Source organism: Strix uralensis, chromosome 2 (assembly GCF_047716275.1).
Source record: "Strix uralensis isolate ZFMK-TIS-50842 chromosome 2, bStrUra1, whole genome shotgun sequence".
NCBI lineage: Eukaryota > Metazoa > Chordata > Aves > Strigiformes > Strigidae > Strix > Strix uralensis.
In genome coordinates, this window is record NC_133973.1 from 120,535,157 (window position 1) to 120,555,423 (window position 20,267).

Sequence of the window (20,267 nt, forward strand, 5' to 3'; positions counted from 1 at the left end):
ACCAAAATACAGTTGTTTTGAATTGATCTTACCTCTCCATCTTCAGTAAAGACTATTTTTGTGTTGACTTTAAATTTCTTCTTCAAGATTTTTTTGGCTTCTTGGGTTTTAGTTGTTTTTTTCTTCATCTTTGATTTTGATGTATTCTGCATAAAAGAAATTAGATTTCTTATGGGTTTTTTTCTAGTCAATTCCTAAAACACATGAACAATTTCCAGTAAAAATCAGCTAACACATCTTTTCATAAAAGTGTTTTAAGCAGGCCGTATCATGAGGAACTCATTTACTCTGGTAAGAATTCAGCATAACTTAAATCTTGTCAGCAGCAGGACACCTGACTCATTCAAATCTCACTAACCTTCTTGGGACAAGAACAGTAGATTCACCAGCTTATGCTGTTAGCAAGACTCATCAGCCAAGAAATCCAGTATAACTGACTGAAGCCATTAACTGACCAGATACCACTTTCATCTCACTTGTCATCACATTGTCCCCAAGCACCGCAGCACACCACTTCCAAGTTATTTCTGTGTCAATGAAGGGCACAAGTGGCCATGCAAGAACCTTCCTATTTTGTAACTATTGTCCCTTGCAGTCCCTTGCAGAACATCAGTGCTAGGAGATGTCTACCAAACTTAGTATTAAACAACATTTAGAATCACAAAATTTATGAGCATCATAGTAAAAAAGTTGTAGTGAAAGAAAGTGGTAAAGACACCAGGAAAACTAATAAATGAGTCAGCAGAGATTGTGAAATCCAGACATTAACACCGTTTCCAGCAGGCTGAGATTGTTCTTTCCTGGCTACCAATGAGAAAGCAACACTGACCAGAAAAAGCAAATATTATCAGCAGAACAGTATCCCTGTATAAAACACACTGATACTGAAGTTACATTTATTTTTTGTGCGCGCAATCTTGTTGTTAGCAAGAAGAGGTCACTTCTATTTTTGACAGAGATTGATGATTTATCCAGAGTATTTTCACATTTCAGAGGTAGCTGGCAACTCTGGGAGGACCGTTTTAATTACTTCTGTAAAACGCAGTGGAAAATAAATTGTCACATCCAAGGATGGCCTGCATAAGTTTCACAGACCCACCTATCTGGTGGCAACGTCATGAAACCAAAGAACATGGAGCTTCCCAATCTCCACCTCTTCTTTTAAGAGCTCTCCTTTCAAGAACAAAGGCCATATGTGTTCAGGCATCTAGCGGGACACAACATACATAAAGGACATTTTAAGAAATACCTGCCGCTATGGAAAGTATTTTATAGCAAAAGATATTCCATAGGAATATGTGGAAATTCCATAGGAGAAGATCCACAACTCGGGCATCATCCTGTAAAGACTGCAAAGCTCCACTATTCAGGAAGAAGTGCCTGAAAAACAGCCACTAAACTGTCTAAACTTCTGATAAATAATAGAAATTGGTCAAAGCACGAAGAGAGAAAAAGAAAAACCTGAAATTCTTTTTCTCACTTTTCTTTTTTATTTTGGTCCTTTTAATCAGTTTCATGTTCTATACCAGATCCAGTATAAAAAGAAGCAAAAAAAAATTTAACTCACAAAATCACTACCATTATGGTCAGCACACTAATGCACTGAAATATCAACTATAAAAGAGAAAAATTACAGTCTTCCTAACAAGAAAAATGGTTTGTGACAGCTACTGCATTGTGTTATCAAGTAATGACCATATCTATTATAGAAAATAACAACTGTAGCAGCACTTATGTCCTCAGTATTGTCATGATTTTTGTTGCACTGTGCAGCTACTACTACTTAGGCACATCTTTAACAGCTCAGAAAGCTGTGCTACTCCCTCACTCCTGTTGCTTATCCTACAAACACAGATTGTTTGAGAGTCTGCATAAGCATAAACCCCTTACCTTTCCTCGAAATATGGACTACTTAAAACAACAGGAATTGTCCAGAGGAAGAATTTAAGAGGTGTACTTCAAGGTGGTAAGATGGTACTTCTCACTACCACAACATTTTCTTTCACCAGTCGCTTCTGGTTTTGTTTCTTTCTTTTTGGGTTTGTTTTTTTTTCCCCCATAATATTTTGTTAAATTATATTTAAATGTGAATCTCAACTGGTTACTGAGAATACTTGGTTTTAAAAAGGTTTTCCTGGCTAGAGCACAAATATCCAATGGGCTGTCTTTGCATGCATACATAGGCAATATTTCCAGTTGTACCCTGACTTCACTGTTCCAGTTATACATGACTTCACTGTTCAGCAGGAGAAGTGGTGCAGCACAGGAGGGAGGTTGGGTGGGTTAGTGTGGTGGTGCTTGACATGGCCTCCCTGCCCCATGGGGAAGGCTACATGGTCCAGGAGAAGAGTCAGGCAGGTCAGCCATGGGGTGTATATAGTCCTGGGGCTACGATGGGGTCCCATAAATGCTGCTTTGTTCCTCTCCTGGAGACCTCTCTCACATTGTCCCTATATAGTCCTAAAGTCTCTCTCTTCTGTCACCTAAGTCTCTCCCTCCATACGTCTCCAGTAGAGTCTTTCAGAGCTCTCCTGTCCCAGTGGCTGCTGCTCTATCTTGAACATATCTGAGCCAGGAGTTCCTCCAACTGGTTGCAGTCTTGACATAGGATGAACTGTTTACATCCGTCTCAGCTCATGGCCTCCTCCCCCACCCATGCTGCCCCACTTACCCAAATACTTAATGCCCTCACCAAAATTTTTAATGCCACTTCTGTCTTTGCTTTGACCCCACATGTGAATGGCTACATTGAAACATCAATTTCCACTCAAGCAGGAATCTGATTCATCCATTGAAAGAAGCATAACACCAATGGATAGCAGACCTCAGGCTTTCCTAATCTACAGTGTGAACCCCCAGTTCCCTGTGTTTTCAAGCCATTCTGCTTACTCATTTCCCATTTTCATCTTCTGTACTAGAAGATACCTGACAATTTATGAGCAGCAGGTTGGTATTTAATCCACATTCTCCATGGCTTCATCTCTTTTCCTCACAATGAGTTCACCACACCAGCAGACACCAGCTGCTGGAGGCTGCCAAAAGATCGCCTCCACCTGTTAACCTCAAGTGCTGCGAAGAATACAACTGTGACAGAAGCAATGACTCCTCTCTAACTGCTCAGTAAACAGCTGAAATCTGGGGTCACAGGCTTTACACGCAGAAGCATGGTCACATCAGCAGACATGAGTGAATGAAGGATTTTTTTGTTGAAAACCAGACCTTGCCCCTAATGCCAGAGCAAGCCATGGACCTGGGCACTTTAAAGTGAGCTGAGAGGGCATAGCAGGTCCCCACTGGCTCACTCGGAAAACACTGTGTTTCAAAACCTGCTCAACTAAGATCAACATCAGTAAATCCATTTCTAAAGATGAACTATACCATCAAATAAGTGTTGATCTGAAAAAGCAAGCATGTGTGATCTGGGCACAGGTCTTCATGTTGCTGTTAGATATCAAACGGATTCTGTGGTTGAACTCAAGTTGGTAACCCAAGTTAAAGCACTAGCCAGTGAATGCACACTTCCCTCAATGAGAAGAAGCTACCCGCTGCTCAACAGCACATACATTTTGCCATATGCCCAATAAAATAGGCCCTCAAGTCTCACCTTTTCTATGAAGATGTGGCACTTAAAATGATCAAACAAGGCCAGAGTGATAATCAACCTCTTTAAAATGGTATGTAACAGTTAAGCATTAGAAGTTAAAAAGTCACGCACGTTTATAAAAATTTTATAATACACAGGCTCAGCTGCAGGGTTGGGGGATTTTCTGTTGTTACTAATCAAAAGCCTAAATTTCTTCCTCCTTTTGCACATGCACATACCAGATGGCTTGGTGGATTATTTAATGAGTTAGAATAAAAACTAGCTCTTCGAAGCACAGAAAATTCAAACATTTTCATATATAATCAGAAACAATACAGCTAATATGCAAGTTCTCTAATTTTCTCAAGAAGGAGCAGGCTTTTGTTTTCTGGCTTAAAAGATCTGATATTCTTAGCTAAATCTATGACAAAGGTTTTCTAAATGAAGAGACAGACAAGTTTAAGACATAGGATTTACTGTTTTTCAATTATAATTTTTTTCCGAAAAGACAGGGCATCAGAAACACAAGCATCAGTAAATTTTGCTATTCTAATATGGACTAATTTTTCTTATTAATACAATTTTTAAAGCCAATATTTTAGACTGAGTATGTAATCCTCAGTAACTCGGGACCAAAGCACTTACAGTCTCCTACCATAACCAAGACAAACACATTTGCTTTGACCTTTGGAGTGTTACAAATCATCAAATGCAAAAGTTTCTTTCTTTCTAACTATAATTTCCTTTTTAATTTCAACTCAACAAGCCTGTGAAAGCAAGCATAGTATATTCAATACAGAAACTGTCTAAAGACTGGACTATATTATTGTGGCAGGGTAAAATATCGGTAGGAAAAAGTTATAATCAATTTTCCAGTCACGTTAGCCATAACTGGCATTACTGCTTTTCTAGGGTCTTCGTGGGCTTTTTTTCTCCCCCCTGCTTACACCTTACGATTCCTAAGAAGAATGGTGCTGTACCTGGAAATATTTTTCACTCTCTCCCAACGTTATTACATTACCTTACCCAGAATTCAACAGGAACTGCCTCTGAGAAACAAAAATCGATGTGGTACTCAATTTCACACACTTGTTTTGTGTTTCTTCAAGTAACTGCCCACAATAGGAGCAAGTATTATCACATTTATGTTATCACCAAGCACGTCAATCCCTGTCAAGCTACTGAGTTCAGACTCAGAAGTCATTTCTCACTGAACAAGACACACGCTTGCCAGATTGAAGCTACCAAATCTTAGACAAAGAGAAGTGCCGTCTTCCTCTTCATGTTGTGGAGAGCATACAGACATGGTTTTCATCTGGCAGGCACTAAGAAACTTTCAGAAGACTGAGTATCCTCCAACCACTAGTCTAAAGCAGCTCAACCCCATAAACTTCCCAAACTCAGACTACGAGGCTTTGATTACCTACAAAGAAGATACGGTTAGAGTGGAAAGAAACTTTCATTCCTCCTGAAAAATATCTAATGGTAGAAGCAGCAGTGAGATACAAACTTCACACCTTACACCAAGGGAATCAAATTAACCAGACTTTGAAGTCCAGTCCATGTTACTTCAAGCACCTACAAAACTCTGAACACCAAAAAGCTTCTTTTTAGTAATGCGATTTGGCTCAACCAGCTATCTGTCTTCCTGTGGAGTGTAAGGGACCAGAGAAGCAGAAATCCTAGGATGCGGCATGACCACAAGGAGATGTATGGATGCTGCTTTCCTTCATAATCTGTAGTAGCTAGGTGGTCTCTGTTTTAATTTCCAGCCCACTTCTCTGCAATGACAACATTTCAGTCCTTCCTGATTTATGCTGACTGTTCACAAACCACAGGCTGCTTTGCACTGTCATGAACACCAGAACAAGCCGAAGCCACTGAGAAGCACCAGCGCAAAGTTCTTCAAACCATCCCTCCACTTCCACAACACAACTTCCCCAACCATTCCTAGGAAGACAAGCTCTTTTGGTAACATGTGTTGGGTTTTTTTAATGTAATACAAGTGACGCTAATTTTGCTTCAGTGAAGTATTCTGGGTTTTCTTTTTTAATTAAATGTTAAAAATTAGGAAGCTTAGATTCACAGACACTATCCAACCAACTTGCATAACATCTATATAGGTCACTGAGCACAGCTTTTACCATGACAGTTGTGCAGATAAGGAAATAGGCAGGTTGGTACTCAAAAGACAAAACCAGCACTCCTCATATGTTGTTCTGATTGCTTTCCTATGAACTTTAAAACACATAAATGAAGTATCAAGATCAATATGATCTTGAATTTTTCAAGTCATGACTTAAGTTAAAAAGGTGTATGTGTATGTGTTATTTTGTAGTATCATGCAAGATTTCAACCAAGATACTAAAAAAGCACAAAGTTGAAATTATTGGTTGGTAATTCCTTACACAACATTACAGTTTGAACAGGGAAATTCTGGACAGCTAAATTACTTGCTACATCTATGCATTATTTACTTTCTAAATCTATTGAAAGAATGTAGATTTTGAAAGAGACCATTTTCTAGGGTAGAACAACCTACAGAGAGAACTGAACATTTTACAGTAACAGTTGGGAAGATAAGGATAAATCCAGGTTGGTATTTAAAAGAAAAACAGCACTCAGCATACAAAATAGCACACATAGGAATCCTTTCAAAAATCACAGCAATAGGAGGAAAAAAAAAATAGAGGAAATAAGAAAAGCTTCTAATAACCACTATTCAATCTTGCTAACCACATTACAGACCAAGACCACAGGACCAGCAGTTCACCACACTATCATTCCCATCTAAATTGCCCTTCAGATCAAAGAAAGAGCAACAGATACAAGAAACCATAGCAAAGACAGAACTGTGCTATGGCAACCACACACTTATGTGATGCTTGCCTTTGTTTTTCATTACCATTAGGACATAAAATTACACCTGAATCTGAATTTTATTAAGAGTTGTGTGCTTGGGTGCAAGAGTTTGGTTAGAGAGAATGTCTTAGCAAACAACATACTATTATTTTCTATAAAACTAATTAAGCCATGAAAATTGAAGAGAACTAAACTTAATATTAGAATCTCAGTATTTAAAACAAAATGCAAGAGTGAGGATTAAAAAACCTGCCAACTTACAACTTGCTAAAAGAGATTGAGTATTCTGCAACATATTTACATGATGAGCTTGGTTCTATGGTTAGATGGGTATTTGCTACAATTCCTTGTATTTTAAAAAAGGCATTTATTTAGGATACCATTTTTACTTGTATATAGACTACAACAGCAGAAAAAAGGAGAAAGAAGCACTGGTAAATGGCTTCATGCACAGTATTTTCAACTACAGACAAGAACCAAGCTTAAGAACAGAAATCTTTATTAAATGGCTCTTCAATGATAAATCTTACTCCCATTCCTAACTGACACCACATAGCAGTATTTCTCTAGAATACTTCTAAAACGCTGAAAACAACTAAAATAAATTTTCTACTGAATTATTGCACTTTTTTCTATGAATGAACACATATTCCATGTGATACCTGACTGTTCATGTCAGCAGCTACTATCAAGACTTAAAATTGGGAGTTTTGGCAAATGCTAAGCAGAGATAGAGGTTGAAGTTTCTCTTCCTAGTTAGTCAGTAAAAAAAGCAGATAAAAATAAAAAGCTGTTGATATAACAAAATTCACATTAAATTACTGAACTTATTCTGTGAATTACCACTTAAAAATCATACCCATCTAAACAATGGCAGTGACACCAGCATTTTCAGCACAGATTATCTTTGCAGGACATTTGGGGTTCCACCAGTAGCTCTGCACTCCAACTATGAATTTAGATGAGAGAAAGGATGTTTTTATTCCACACATCCCCCTACCCCCCATTCATGTTGAGATTTACTTCTGCTCTATTTCCTCATTTCTTTACAGGTAATTTAGAAATGCCTGAGTACCATTCCTACTCCTTAAATGTCTTCTGAAATACCATTCCTGTATCGTCACAATGGCATTTAGCATCTACAAATTGAAACCCAATCCCAAAAATAAGTGCATCTGTATCTTTTCATCCCTGAGAATTTTCATTGCTTTCATTTTCTATATTGAAAAAAAGACTGTTAATGTTTTATCCCGATACAAAATCCCATGATACCAGAAGGAACCATCAATGAGCAGCATTGCACAATCAATTTTTCATGCTTTTTTCCTCCCCATCTTTCCCTCTCCCTCTGCTTTCTTTTTTTAAAATATCTATTTCTGACTCCTCCATAGAACAGGAAGATTTTAAAGAATGCTTTAGTGAAGAGCCAATCTTCCCCAGCCCACGAAACAAACATTTGATTTGAGTACTATAAATTATGTAATTGTACACACAGCTCTAGTATCTGCATATGCCAACAGCTTTTACTGTTGATCTGCAAAATCACTGCACCTCATTTTCCAAATCTGTAAGAATATAAGAAATAAGGCCTCCCCCAAAATAACTAAGATTATAAGATCTAATATGGACAAAACCACTATTTAAGAAATTTGTGAGTTACAGTAATTCGATAGTATCTCACTCTGTAAGATGTCTCTATTTAATGCACTGGACCACAGAACTTCCCAGTACAGCTCTTGCACTAGCCTGAAAATCTCCATTACCTGTGAGGATAAGTAGCAATGACATCCCTTTCTAAAGCATTAGGCCTTTAGCAACACAAGACCATGACCTTCTCATGCAGTTTATTTAAAAGAAAGGTGTATCAGAGAATAGTGAACTACTTTACATATTTATAGGCAAAAAGTAAATTAAGTTATAATTGAGCATGCCTGACTAAATGAAGATAAAGACATTCCAGAAGACTGTAATTCAAAACCAAACATGTTAACATAGCTTTCATTTATTCTTGGGGTTAAGGTTGGTAGAAAAATATATTTCCAAAAAACATGTGCAAGCTAAGATATCCTAATAACTGAAAGACTCTCAGACTGAAAATATACTAGTATAGAATAATGATTAATATCACTAGTAACTACAGTCCCAGATCAAGACATAAAATGTTTTCATTGCACCCCTCCCTGTCATTGTAAGATAATGCATCATTACAACACAATCCTCCTCTGGTAAAATTCAACAGAAATGCACAGTAACCATCAAATTTTCCAGCACTTCTACAACCAAGAGAAGTAGATGAACTGTTTGCAGTTATCCTAAGCTGAGAATTATATCTTAGTAAATGAATGAGTGTTCCTCCTACAACATAAATTAACAAGCAAAACCCTATGATTTTGTTGACTGCTATTCATTCTCTCTATTCCAGAGCTTCCATTTTTGTGAGAAGGCCATCGTGAAGATATTATTTCCAGCAAAACATGGTAAATTAGAACTAAGAGCATGAACATGTCTTTGATATTGAACCAAGTTACAAATTACTTCAAAAGAAGCCATCTTTTGTCTGTCACTTCCCCCCAAAACCAAACCAAACCACACCACAACAAACAAAAAACCCCAATCAACCAACCAAACCAACCCCAACCCAAACCCCGTAACACATTAGTGTGGAGTTGAAAACCTAGAAAAACCTGCACCTGTTTTTCACCTTTTGTTCTCTTACATATCTCCAACAATGACAACATTGAGATCTTTTCTCACTTTCCAGCAGGTGGAAGGATCCTGCCTATTCATGCCCCACTAATATTCAACATGAAACAAGGTCCACACTCAAAATGGAGGTGAAGGGAGACAAGTAGGAAGGACAGGAGGGGCTGCCTTGTTTTGGATGAAAAGAACCTTAAGCCAGACAGGTGTGCTGAGAACATGCCATGGCTCTGGAACTTGTAATTTTTCAGTCTCCAGAAGAATCAGAATTGCTCTTCTCTCCCAGGCTGCACTTAATATCTTTGTGCAAGACAGTTAAATTGAAATATTCAGAGAAATATAACCACTGAATGATACAGGAAGAAGGTAATGCTGAGCTGGCATTTAATAAACTGAAAATTTGGGGCTTCTTTAAGTAAAGAATAAAGATTCTATTTTTTAATGTGACTGTATTTTCTAGTAGTTAAGACACGATTTTTCTTAAAAAAAAAAAATAACCAACAAAAAAAACCCCCACACACCAAACTTCTCTGCACAATCATTAAAGCAACCAAGGCTTAATCACTAAAATCATGGCTTAAAGATACCCTGCAGCAGAATCTTAGGTCAAAAGGTAAGATGAGAAGACCACACTTTCATGCTGTTTTTAAGGTTGAGCATATTTTATCATCCATGAGCAGTGTGACATTCCTTCTCCCTCAAAAGCCATCACGTGTGGCCCCTGCCAAAAATGATGCTCACTTAAGGCTGTATGAAAGAGTTTGATAACTGTAAGCATAGCCATTTATATAAACAAGTACTAAATCTCAGAGCACTAGCAACTACTTGTCTTCGGGCTCCAAAACTGTCTGCAGTTTAAATCTGCCTTCCCCTATCTTCTGAAACATTTTGCCTTTGAGCTGGAAGCCTCCACACCTTTAATATTTTCAACCTGTTTTTTAAAAATTATTTAAAAAACATACACATCTCTGTCTCCAGCAGCAGCAATTAAAAGTTTTCAACTGCTTCAGCAACATATATTAAGATAGTCTAAACTCTACCAAACTCCCAGTGCTCAATTATGAGAGAGAGTTCAGAATCTGTTCAGAACAAGAGGGAGGGCTCAGAGCAAATTTACAAGTGAAGGATTCACTGAACAGCTTATGCGTTCAACCGTTTTCACACAATTCAGTCTTGAATGTGTACACGTAAAGAATGTTGCTAGAAGAAAACACTCATGAAGGTGGTGATGTTTCATTTAAAATAAATATTACTATTTTCTCAGACCTTCTCACTCCTCTAGAATTCTGTCATGGTTTGTTGGAAGTTTACACTTTTACAATTTTAGACCGATGAAAAAACCAAAACACTCATTTAAAAATACTTTCAGTTGCCAGGATACAATGACCAAAGTGTAATAGGCTGATATGCTTAAGTACTAAGATTTTCTCTGTTACTTCTGAAGCAGCAAAGGTGGAAATATCTTTATCACTTCACACAATTGAAAAAATGTGCAGATTTCAAGAAGCCTGCTCAGTTTATTGTAATTTTCTTTCTTACCTTTTAAAAACTAGGCAATTAGGTGTAAAAACTGCATTAATTCAGCACAGAGGTCCTCATGGTAAAACATTCAGGCAAGATTTAGACCTTTATCTATAGAAATTCTGGTCCAGATCAAAATAGAAGAATAAGCACCTCAAAATGGAGAGCAGAAGACAGAAGAAAAGGGGGAACTCCTACCACCAGCCAAGCACACATATTGCCTGTGAGAAGATGAAGGTATAATGAGAGGGTCACAAACAAAGACTTTGTGAAGGAAGCAACAAAGAATTCCTCAGCAACACAACTAAAATGAAAACAAACAAAAAAAGTTAAGATTGCTAAGCTGTACGAGTGATAGATACTGAACATAAACTTGCCATGACCTCACTGTTAACTCAGCTCTCAGTAAGACTACTAAGGTACTAGATGGACAAAGCCAACTTAGTTTCCAGGAATTAGGACATGAACGCTGTCTACTCACTTGCAAGCAAAAAAATATAAAAATAATTTTTTTAATTTTTTTTCCCAATTTAGGCATTAAATGGTCACATAATCCCCATCATGGAATTCTGAAAATATTAGCACATGAAATCACAAAACTAGTAGAAAATTTTTTAAGGGTTGTTTTTTTTTTTTTAATAAATCTTTCTTACTGGAAGTGACAGGTAATATAGAATTGGAAATACCAATACTTACAAAAAACAGTGAAGGGAAAAGAAATATGACCCAGGCTACTCCAAACCATTACAGGCCCTCAGTCCAACCTCAACAGGATGCAAAGCAGGAAAGCAAGTTTTAGAGGAATGATGGATTACAAAAATGGAATGGAAATTGGAATAAGAAATATATTATAGCACAGGAATGCCAAAGGCACATTTGCAATAAAAATGTTTTCTTGACTCTTTAGACAAAGCCAATATAGAAGGACTAATTCATCTAAATTTCAGTGGAACATTTAACACAGTACCACACTAGAAAGCACTAACTGAAGTGAAAAAAAAAAGTCAAGGATTAGAATATTTACAAATGGTGACTACAATGATCTGTGCTGAAAGACACATTATCAGGGCACTAGTGATTCTCCCGGGTCAGTCCCATCATCCCTGCTCTGCCCAGAGGAGTAAGCGATGAAGTGTCCTGATGGCATAAAGCTGGGAGCTGTCAGCTCAAGAGAATGAGCAACAGGTTACTCAAAAGAACAAGACAGCCTTGAAAACAAGACACATTAAAATGAGATTAAATTCAAGGGCTATTCAGAATTTAGAATTTAAAGTGAGAGCTCAAACTGAAGAAAGAACAAGAAAAGGAATCAGACACTTTCAGCGACAGGATGACTGTGAACTCCACTGTTCACACAGTCACTGAAGAGACAAATACACACCCTAAGACCTCTCTGGCAAGCCACTGCCAGTAAAAACCAAGAAGGATTAATGCAACTACAGAAGGCAGTGGTGTGAACTCGCACAGTACACTGTGTGCTCCTCTAGCTTCTCTGACTGGGTGAGGATGAATTCGCATGGAGTATGTGCAGCGAAGAGATTAAGAGCCCATCTCTTGAGAGGAAGTGAAAAGAGCTAAAGGAAGCATTATCAGAGGGATTATGACAGCTTTCTTGTAAACATATCTGGGATAAACACAGGAGATGGAGAAAAAACCTTTAAGCTTAGGAACAATCATTGAATAGGAATAAATGAGTATAAACTCACTATGAAAATGTGCAGGAAAATAAACCAGGATAGAGAATAACCTCAGAAACAGCTCTTGCAAATAGCCAAAATATAAAAAGAACCAGATATGTTTGATACATCTCTTTTCAATATCCCAGGGACTGGGCTCAACCTAATCAGAGCAGTAGACACTGAAAGGATCAGGACTCAATTTGTAGTTAAAAACAACAAATGTTGCAACAGAACATTAAGAAATGAAAAAAAAAAAAAAAGTTTAAAAACATGTTTAATCCATATATGAACGAACCTATGACAAATCTTCAGTCACTTTAGTAAATGCAAGTATGTTAAAATTTAGTTTGAATATGGTCAGTCTTTTCATCTGTCTTCAAAGTGAACAAAAAAAAGAACATACCACAGTGTTTTAAATCTAATATTTTTACTTCATACAGTAGCTCTGCTATCATCTTTTCTTAGAAATGGCTTCACAATAAAATTGTATCTTTAGTATTCCATAAAGGCATATACAACACTCCATAGTTTCCAAATAATTTTTAAAAGAAAGTGAACTAATGGTAAATAGACAAAAGATGAATACCAGAAGAATACATTAGAGAACAATGTTTAATCTACAAGGATTAGAAATTATGCTTCTGTTTTCCACAAGAGTATGTTTATGTTCCATATGTTACAACAAACTTCTTTATTTCATGCTTTTAGGAAATATTTCTATGAATTATTGAAAGAAATCACTGGTTTTACAGCAAGATACTAACTAATTTTGCTTTTAGAATTCAGTACAGCTATTATTTTGTGCAGTATCTTATATTCCTGTTGCACAAAATGACAGTTTGATATTGGCCCCATTAAGAACTTAAGTGGAGACACTGTTACAAATATGCAAGCTTTCAGTTTGAACACAATAAAACTAAGTAAAATATAGACATTAAAAACTGTTAAAGCATGTTCCAGAAATTTTAACTCTGAAGTATCTCACTTTGAAGTCTGAATTCTCAGCATTCCTTAAAAGTTGCATTCTTAAAAGACATCTCCTATCATGAACATATTCTGTACCTGGCCAAACTACTCAGAAAAATGGTCAAAAGCAAACTTTGATGGATACTAAAATTAAAAAGACAGAAATCCGGAATAGGAGATTTCAGCTCTGCCCTGTCAGGCACCAGACGTAGATCCAATGTGTCTACAGAATTTATAAACCTTAGGACCAAACATGACTGATTCTAACTATCAGTAATTTCAGAAGTTGATTACTTAACAAAACTTCCACTTCCAGAAGTGTTAGGGCTTAGTATTTTTAAGAAGTGCTGAACTTTTAAAGCATTGAATAGAAAAAAGCAGCTCATATCAGATGCAACACTGGGTTTCAGTACTGAACCTAAAAGGACAACTTCTTTCCCCCTTCTCTGAACCAGTTCCACTTTTTTACTAAGAAGGACTCTTTATCTTTCATGTCACAGAGACGTCACATAGGCAAGATGATGACTTCCACTGACCTGTAAAAAACAGACCATTTGTTTTTCTTAAGTCTGCACTAAGGTTTATTCCACCTATTTTTACAGAATTGTTCCATTGGCCATGCCATGAAATTATGCATTTATATGAGCTTTTATATTAAGCTAGTTCTGAATCAACTATCTTTTGATTTGACTGTCAACTTCTTGTACCTTAATAAGCCACAAAGCAGAGGTAATGCTTTCACATCTTATCTCTAAACAATTTGAGGTGGGAGACAAATCCTTAGACTATAATCTGGCTCCATGTCTTCAGGCACTATTTTGTAAAAGCATAAAAGCACCACCATAATGTAAAAAAAATCTAGTATAAATTCCACCTAGTACAATGACCTTCTATACAAAAAGGGAGTTTGATTAAGTCTTCAGTTAGCACAGCATGAAATATATCTCTCATACTACTGAACTCACACTATTTTTGCATCTAATTTAAAATATCAGCAACTATAAACAGTAAAGCCTTTTAGCAGATTTTTTTAAAACATATCTATGTCTTATTATATTTAATACTATGAGTAAATCTGAGACACAAGCATTCTTCCAAGCTTGTAAGAACTTCTATATTCATTTATGACAGTTGTTTTTAAAGTAGAACAAACATTTGTCATTCACAATACTAACTGTCTTTATGGCAGGCAATTCATTGCATTCTAACACTCAAACAAATCTCTCCTCCTGAGCTGCATTTACAACCCTCCTATGTCTCTGGGAAAACTTACATTCTGGTTATCCTATCTGAGCCATAATACTCATATTTTAAAGATCCTTGGAAGAAAGTCAAGCTGAAATCAAACTAGTAATTATTTCTAGAGGAATGCACTGGACTTTACAGACATTAAGGAATGAACATAATCTACTTGTTACAGTTATTTCATCATCATAAATTAACTTTGTTTTTATATAACACTGCACACTTTTCTCCTCCCTTTAAATGTCATTGTACTACTTTTGAATAAATGTGGATTTTGTATTCTGCATAGACAGAAAAATAAGTCTACAGGGATAATATATGGGCAGATGTGTTTCTTGTTAGCTATTCACCAAAATATAAAGCTCAGACCTGGATGTCTCTTGTTATTACTGAAAATCCTTAAAATTTTACAATGAAGTTTCAAAAGCCAGAGTGGATGACCTGCATCACCAATTTAGCAAAGAATGCTCTGAATCACAGAACGGTTTGGGTTGGAAGGGACCTTAAAGACCATCTAGTTCCAACCCCCCTACATGGGCAGTGACACCTTCCACTAGACACAGGTTGCTCAAAGCCTCATCCAATCTGGCCAGTCAGTCTCACCGCTGTGCCTGGCAAGATCATGGAACGGATCCTCCTGGAATCTATGCTAGGGCACATGGAAAATAAGGAGGTGATTGGTGACAACCAACATGGCTTCACTGAGGGCATATTATGCCTGACTAATCTCGTGACCTTCTACAATAGGGTTACAAGCACTGGTGGATAACAGAAGAGCAACTGACGTCATTTACCCAAACTTGTGCAAAGCAGTTGACACTGTCCCACACAACATCCTTGTCTCTAAATTGGAGAGGCATGGGTTTGCTGAATCCACCAAAGGGAAGACATGTGACGCTGATCGGTCATCCCCATTTCTGCCCCATCGTCATGCCAAGGCCAACACTGCAGTCAGGTCACATGAAGGCACAAGCAAGGAGATAGGAGTGGCACTACCGTTTGAGCTCTAAGTGCCAGACCATTTGCAAGAAAAGGTTCAACAACTGGCAATGAAAGATACTTCTGCCATCCAAAGAGACGTCTCCAGTCTTTCCACTGGGAGTGCAGTGAATTGTTGGGAAGTCTGTTACAGGACACATCAGGTACACAGGTCATCAGATGGACCATACCAATTTAAGCAATACAAACTAAATAACACATTCCCCATTCCTGAAGCATTTTTATGAATACTGCCAGAAAAGCTGAAAGTTGTCCATTTCCAGGCTTAATACCCATCCTTTTAATTCACAGGATATGATCTCCTGAGAAATTTCCCTAAATTAAGAAATCCTCTCTTGACAGACATCTCTTGGCTGGACTGTACTACACTTTTCTGCCACCAAAGAATTATGCCATTTGAGCCTGAGCTAAGCTCCTGGGCACACATACAAATTGCTACATTGCACTAAATGAAGAAGTAAGCTGGAGCCATCAGGCACACCAAAGATAACAGCCTGGAGCTGGTAATACAGTGCGGACACAGCAGCTTGTGTTAGCACAACTGGGCTACTGCAATCCAATCATGACCCCTTCCCAGGTCTGCCCCATGCTCATTCTCACTCCAGTGAGATGGAAAAGCCCACCTATCTCAGCTAGAGCAACTTTACACACTCTAATTCAACCAAACTGGTGTAGTGAAAAATCAGGAGTTTGAAAAAGTAATTTGAAACAGATGAGAGAAAAGCAAGAAAAAATAGGTTTAAGCTTAGGAATCTGTTATCACTACTTTAGAAATGGTCCTATTGCCATCTCACTAGAGGTCTCCATTAAATTAAAAACTAAAAAAAAAAAAGTCTAGATAGGTAGCATAAGAGATAAGAGAAATGCTCATCTCTTACAAAAACCAAGAGTTTCTGAAGCAGCTTCAGAGAATGCATGGGTCACATACAGCAGATGACATTTGTTCAGTTAAGAACAATCTTTCTGAAAGTCAAGATCTGTAGAATGGTGAGAAATGTTTCCAATTTCAAGTATCTTCACATTGTGCCAGAAGCCACTCATTGATCACAGCTGGCAGAATCCCAAATACCACTTACACATAACATGCATGACTCCAGAATGTAAAGGCAGCTAGATAGTTTTAACAGCAGAGAAAAAGTCAGGGAAAGCAAAAAATCAAGAACAATGGCATATCAACTGCCAATGCGAAAAATGGATTTTAAACATATGCATTCACACTGACACATCTTATTCTAGATTAAACAAAAACATGCTCTTAAAACCTCTCAGCAGAAAACTTCTTTCCTAAAGAGATCCTACATAAGAAACACTGCTGAGTTGGAAGACATCCGTGCTCTCCACATTGCCAGTGGATCTTTTTCTATTCCAAACAGTAATCCAAGATGGAATCACTTGAAATAGTGAGTCATTTAAATCCCTCTTTTCCAAAGCAAATATTTTCTCAAGTTCTGTAACTGTGATAATGCAGTCAGATACAGCTGCTGCAAACAGACCAGTTTGTAAGAACAGCCCATTTGACCTTCTGCACAAGCCACTCAATTTAAAACCACGAAGTATATTACTTTGAGATAAGGCTTACAGCATTTCATACATATATTTTTCCAAGATCATGAAAGATCATATATAACAGGAAGAAAACTCAAGGAAGCAATTTTTCCTACTGCATCTACAGAAACTGAGGTTATCCCACTGTATTGCTGCATAGATACTGTTTTGATTTGTCTCAAAAGGGAGAAGCTACTATGACTTACTCCTACTCTGGTATGGAAAAAAAAAATTCTAAAATGCTTTTACAAGCACTTTTTACAGTGCTTCCATGCTTGAACAGTACAGCTTTTTACAGTGCAGTAACTTTTTATCATGCATTCAATAGATTTTATTCCTGTAGCCATTTACAGAAATGTGGGTAAGATTCTTTTTATCTATCATTTTCAACCGCTCTGAGGAAAAACATAAAAAAAGCATATCCAAGTTTAGGCTAACATAGACAAGCAGAGTTTGAGAGATCATTATGGATAAAATGTAATCTTTCATTTCAGCCCAGTGTGCAACTATCTCTTATGCTTTGTCTAACATGAAACTTTCCTTATAAAGTAGGAATATTTGACTGACTTGCCTTTAAATGGAAAAGCAGCTCAGGGTATTCAGTGGTCAATAATCAGGACATGACAAGAAGCATGATAAAAAGTTCACACTACGTTGCACAAGCAAGCTTCTTTCAAGGACATAACCATAACACATTTTCTATCCGTTTAGCAGTTCCCAGAAGATAACTGCCATAATTTATTATCTTATTTATCTACTTCGCTGTTTAGAACATCAGTAGGTTTCAGTATTTAGTACATCTACGGGAAAAATGATGAGACAGCCATGAGCCATCAGTGCAAAGAGATCAATATTTTAGCTAGGATAAAACTGGAATGTCCAGTAATCAAAACTACAAATTACACAGAGACAGTCCACCAGTAAGTATTTATTCTTAATATATATCTACCTTTAATACAAGCTTATGCAAAACAGATTATTAACTTTAGAATCCATCTGCTCACTTTTTTACACTGCTTAAATAAAATTTGTCTTTTGATAAGTCCCACTCTCACTGCTTAAAATAAAATGTATGTGAAGAAAAAGTCATACTTTTACCTTAAAAAAAAAAATTCATCCACAAACCAAATTTTTCAAAAAACAGGGAGAGAAATATTTCTCTTCCTTTGGGGGAAAAAATTGCTGAAAGTGGCATCAGGTATTTCCTGAATTTGAATATTCAAATTGAAAACGCAAGCACACTTCCCACAGCAGAAATAAATCCCTTTTCCATGAACATTTGCTCAGTCAAGTTTTACTTCTTCACAGGTTCATGAACTGCTCATTTGCAAGGACTCTTGTTCAGACAGACACAATTTTTTTCTTTTTTTGAGATTTGGGGCTATTAAGTCCTTCACTTGCAAAAATATAATGCTTGGATTTTCAAAGGAGTCACCATGAATTTGTCTTCTGGCACAGCATTTCAAAATCATAAGGACATCAAAACTCGAGACAGTTAGCATGCTTCTCAATTGCTTGGGTGGTTGAGAGATGAATTTTTGAGGCAATCAGACATGAGCCTCCTTTCGAAACTTCTGAAAATCTTATCTGGAAAATTACTACATTTCTAGAAAGATAAAAATAGAGGGAAGTAAAATGACTCTAAGAAGGATAATTTTGTTTCAAAGGTGAACTGGGAAAAAAAAAAAACCCTACTTAAAATTTTAAAATACCCAACACAAAATAATTTTCATCATTACTACATTCTACTTCAGGGCACACTGCACCTCTAGCCATAAGCAATTCTTACTGACTAACCCAAGACAAAACCATAGCGGTGAGCAGTTTACTGACCAGCAGGAACCTATGTGATAGTTAGGAGTTCTGCCATCTGGATTATTATAAGGTCATTTTACTCCAAAGCATTACCATGAGATTTCAGATCAGATCCTATAAAAACTGCAGTTATGTCACTTGCACATCTAAAGGGACAATGATTCAACAACTGTTTTGGCTTAAGGTTTTCTGCAGCAGCGTTTTAACAACTATGCAGCAAACTGCTTCATTAGTGTGTTATCCCATTCACTCTAAATAACCCAGCAGACAGTCCCTGTTTGATATGCTATTTTTCCGCTGTAAAGCAGCTATTTTTACTTAGAAGATATAGGCACAATTTGTAATGCAGTACAAATATCAACTGTGTACAGGGTAAATATATTTATAGATTTCTTCTTTTCCTTCAAAACATTCTACACAGCAAGTAGCAGGCGTTCTGCAGAGAGCAGGACTGTGTTTTACAGATTTAGTGCTTTTCTTACCTGAAGTGCAGAATACAAGAGACACTCAAACAAAGTGGGGACAAAGCAAACGGGTAGAGCAGAGAAGCACACAAGGAAGCAAAGAGAAACTATTCTTTCTTGGCTATCTCTGCACACAAAGGGAGGTGATTTTGAGCAGGAGGTAAATATTTCGAGCTCTGAATCAACTCCTGCAGAAGCATTACCTCCCTTCTCCACTACAGGAGTAATCTTGGATGACTGGCCTACCCAGGAGAAATTTATAATTATCATTATAATGGGTCATTATAAGGTCAACCCTATCCACCCTTCAAGATATGCTTTAGCAATTTTCACTTGGACCCCCTCCCAAATGCACCAGCTCCTTGCTAAATATTCTCTTCCCTAAAAACTTTCATACTCTTCACATGCCCTCTACTACTGTATCCCCACCGCAAAAACGTGGTGTGGTACCAGACCACAACACCAGTTGTGTTTCAAATGGCACAACTTACCAGCAGCAAGTTTTTCCACACAAATACCTTGATTCCTTGCTATTTTTGCTCTTTCCAGAACCACCTTTTAGACTGTCCCCATACTGTATTAAGCTTGCCCTCATAAGCAGACATACCTCATTAATGTACTTCCATTCCATTCTTGTTGAGAAATTTTGTTTCAGACTAAAGTTCCCCACATAAAACATTGATATGACATTCTGACTTAGGAAAGCTTAGAAGACAGAAGTTAGACTAAGCTGAGAGAAACCAATTTCAGTATTTATTACCTACCTTATCTGACTTTCTACATAAAGGCTGCAGATGACACAGATATGCTTCATGGCAGGGATCAGATATATTTATGCATTTAATGTTACAAATTCTGTACGTGAGGTGTGTCCTGCCCTGCAACCAC

The 20,267-nt window shown here is 37.2% G+C and overlaps 1 protein-coding gene across 1 annotated transcript in view; it reads right to left on the reverse strand.

Moving 5' to 3' along the window:
* DDX10 (DEAD-box helicase 10) overlaps window positions 1-20,267 on the reverse strand; it is a 186,680-nt gene that overhangs the window by 76,647 nt on the left and 89,766 nt on the right. Inside the window, exon 14 of the mRNA XM_074860118.1 lies at window positions 33-146. Coding sequence (XP_074716219.1) covers window positions 33-146 — 114 coding nt within the window. The remainder of the gene's footprint in view (window positions 1-32; window positions 147-20,267) is intronic.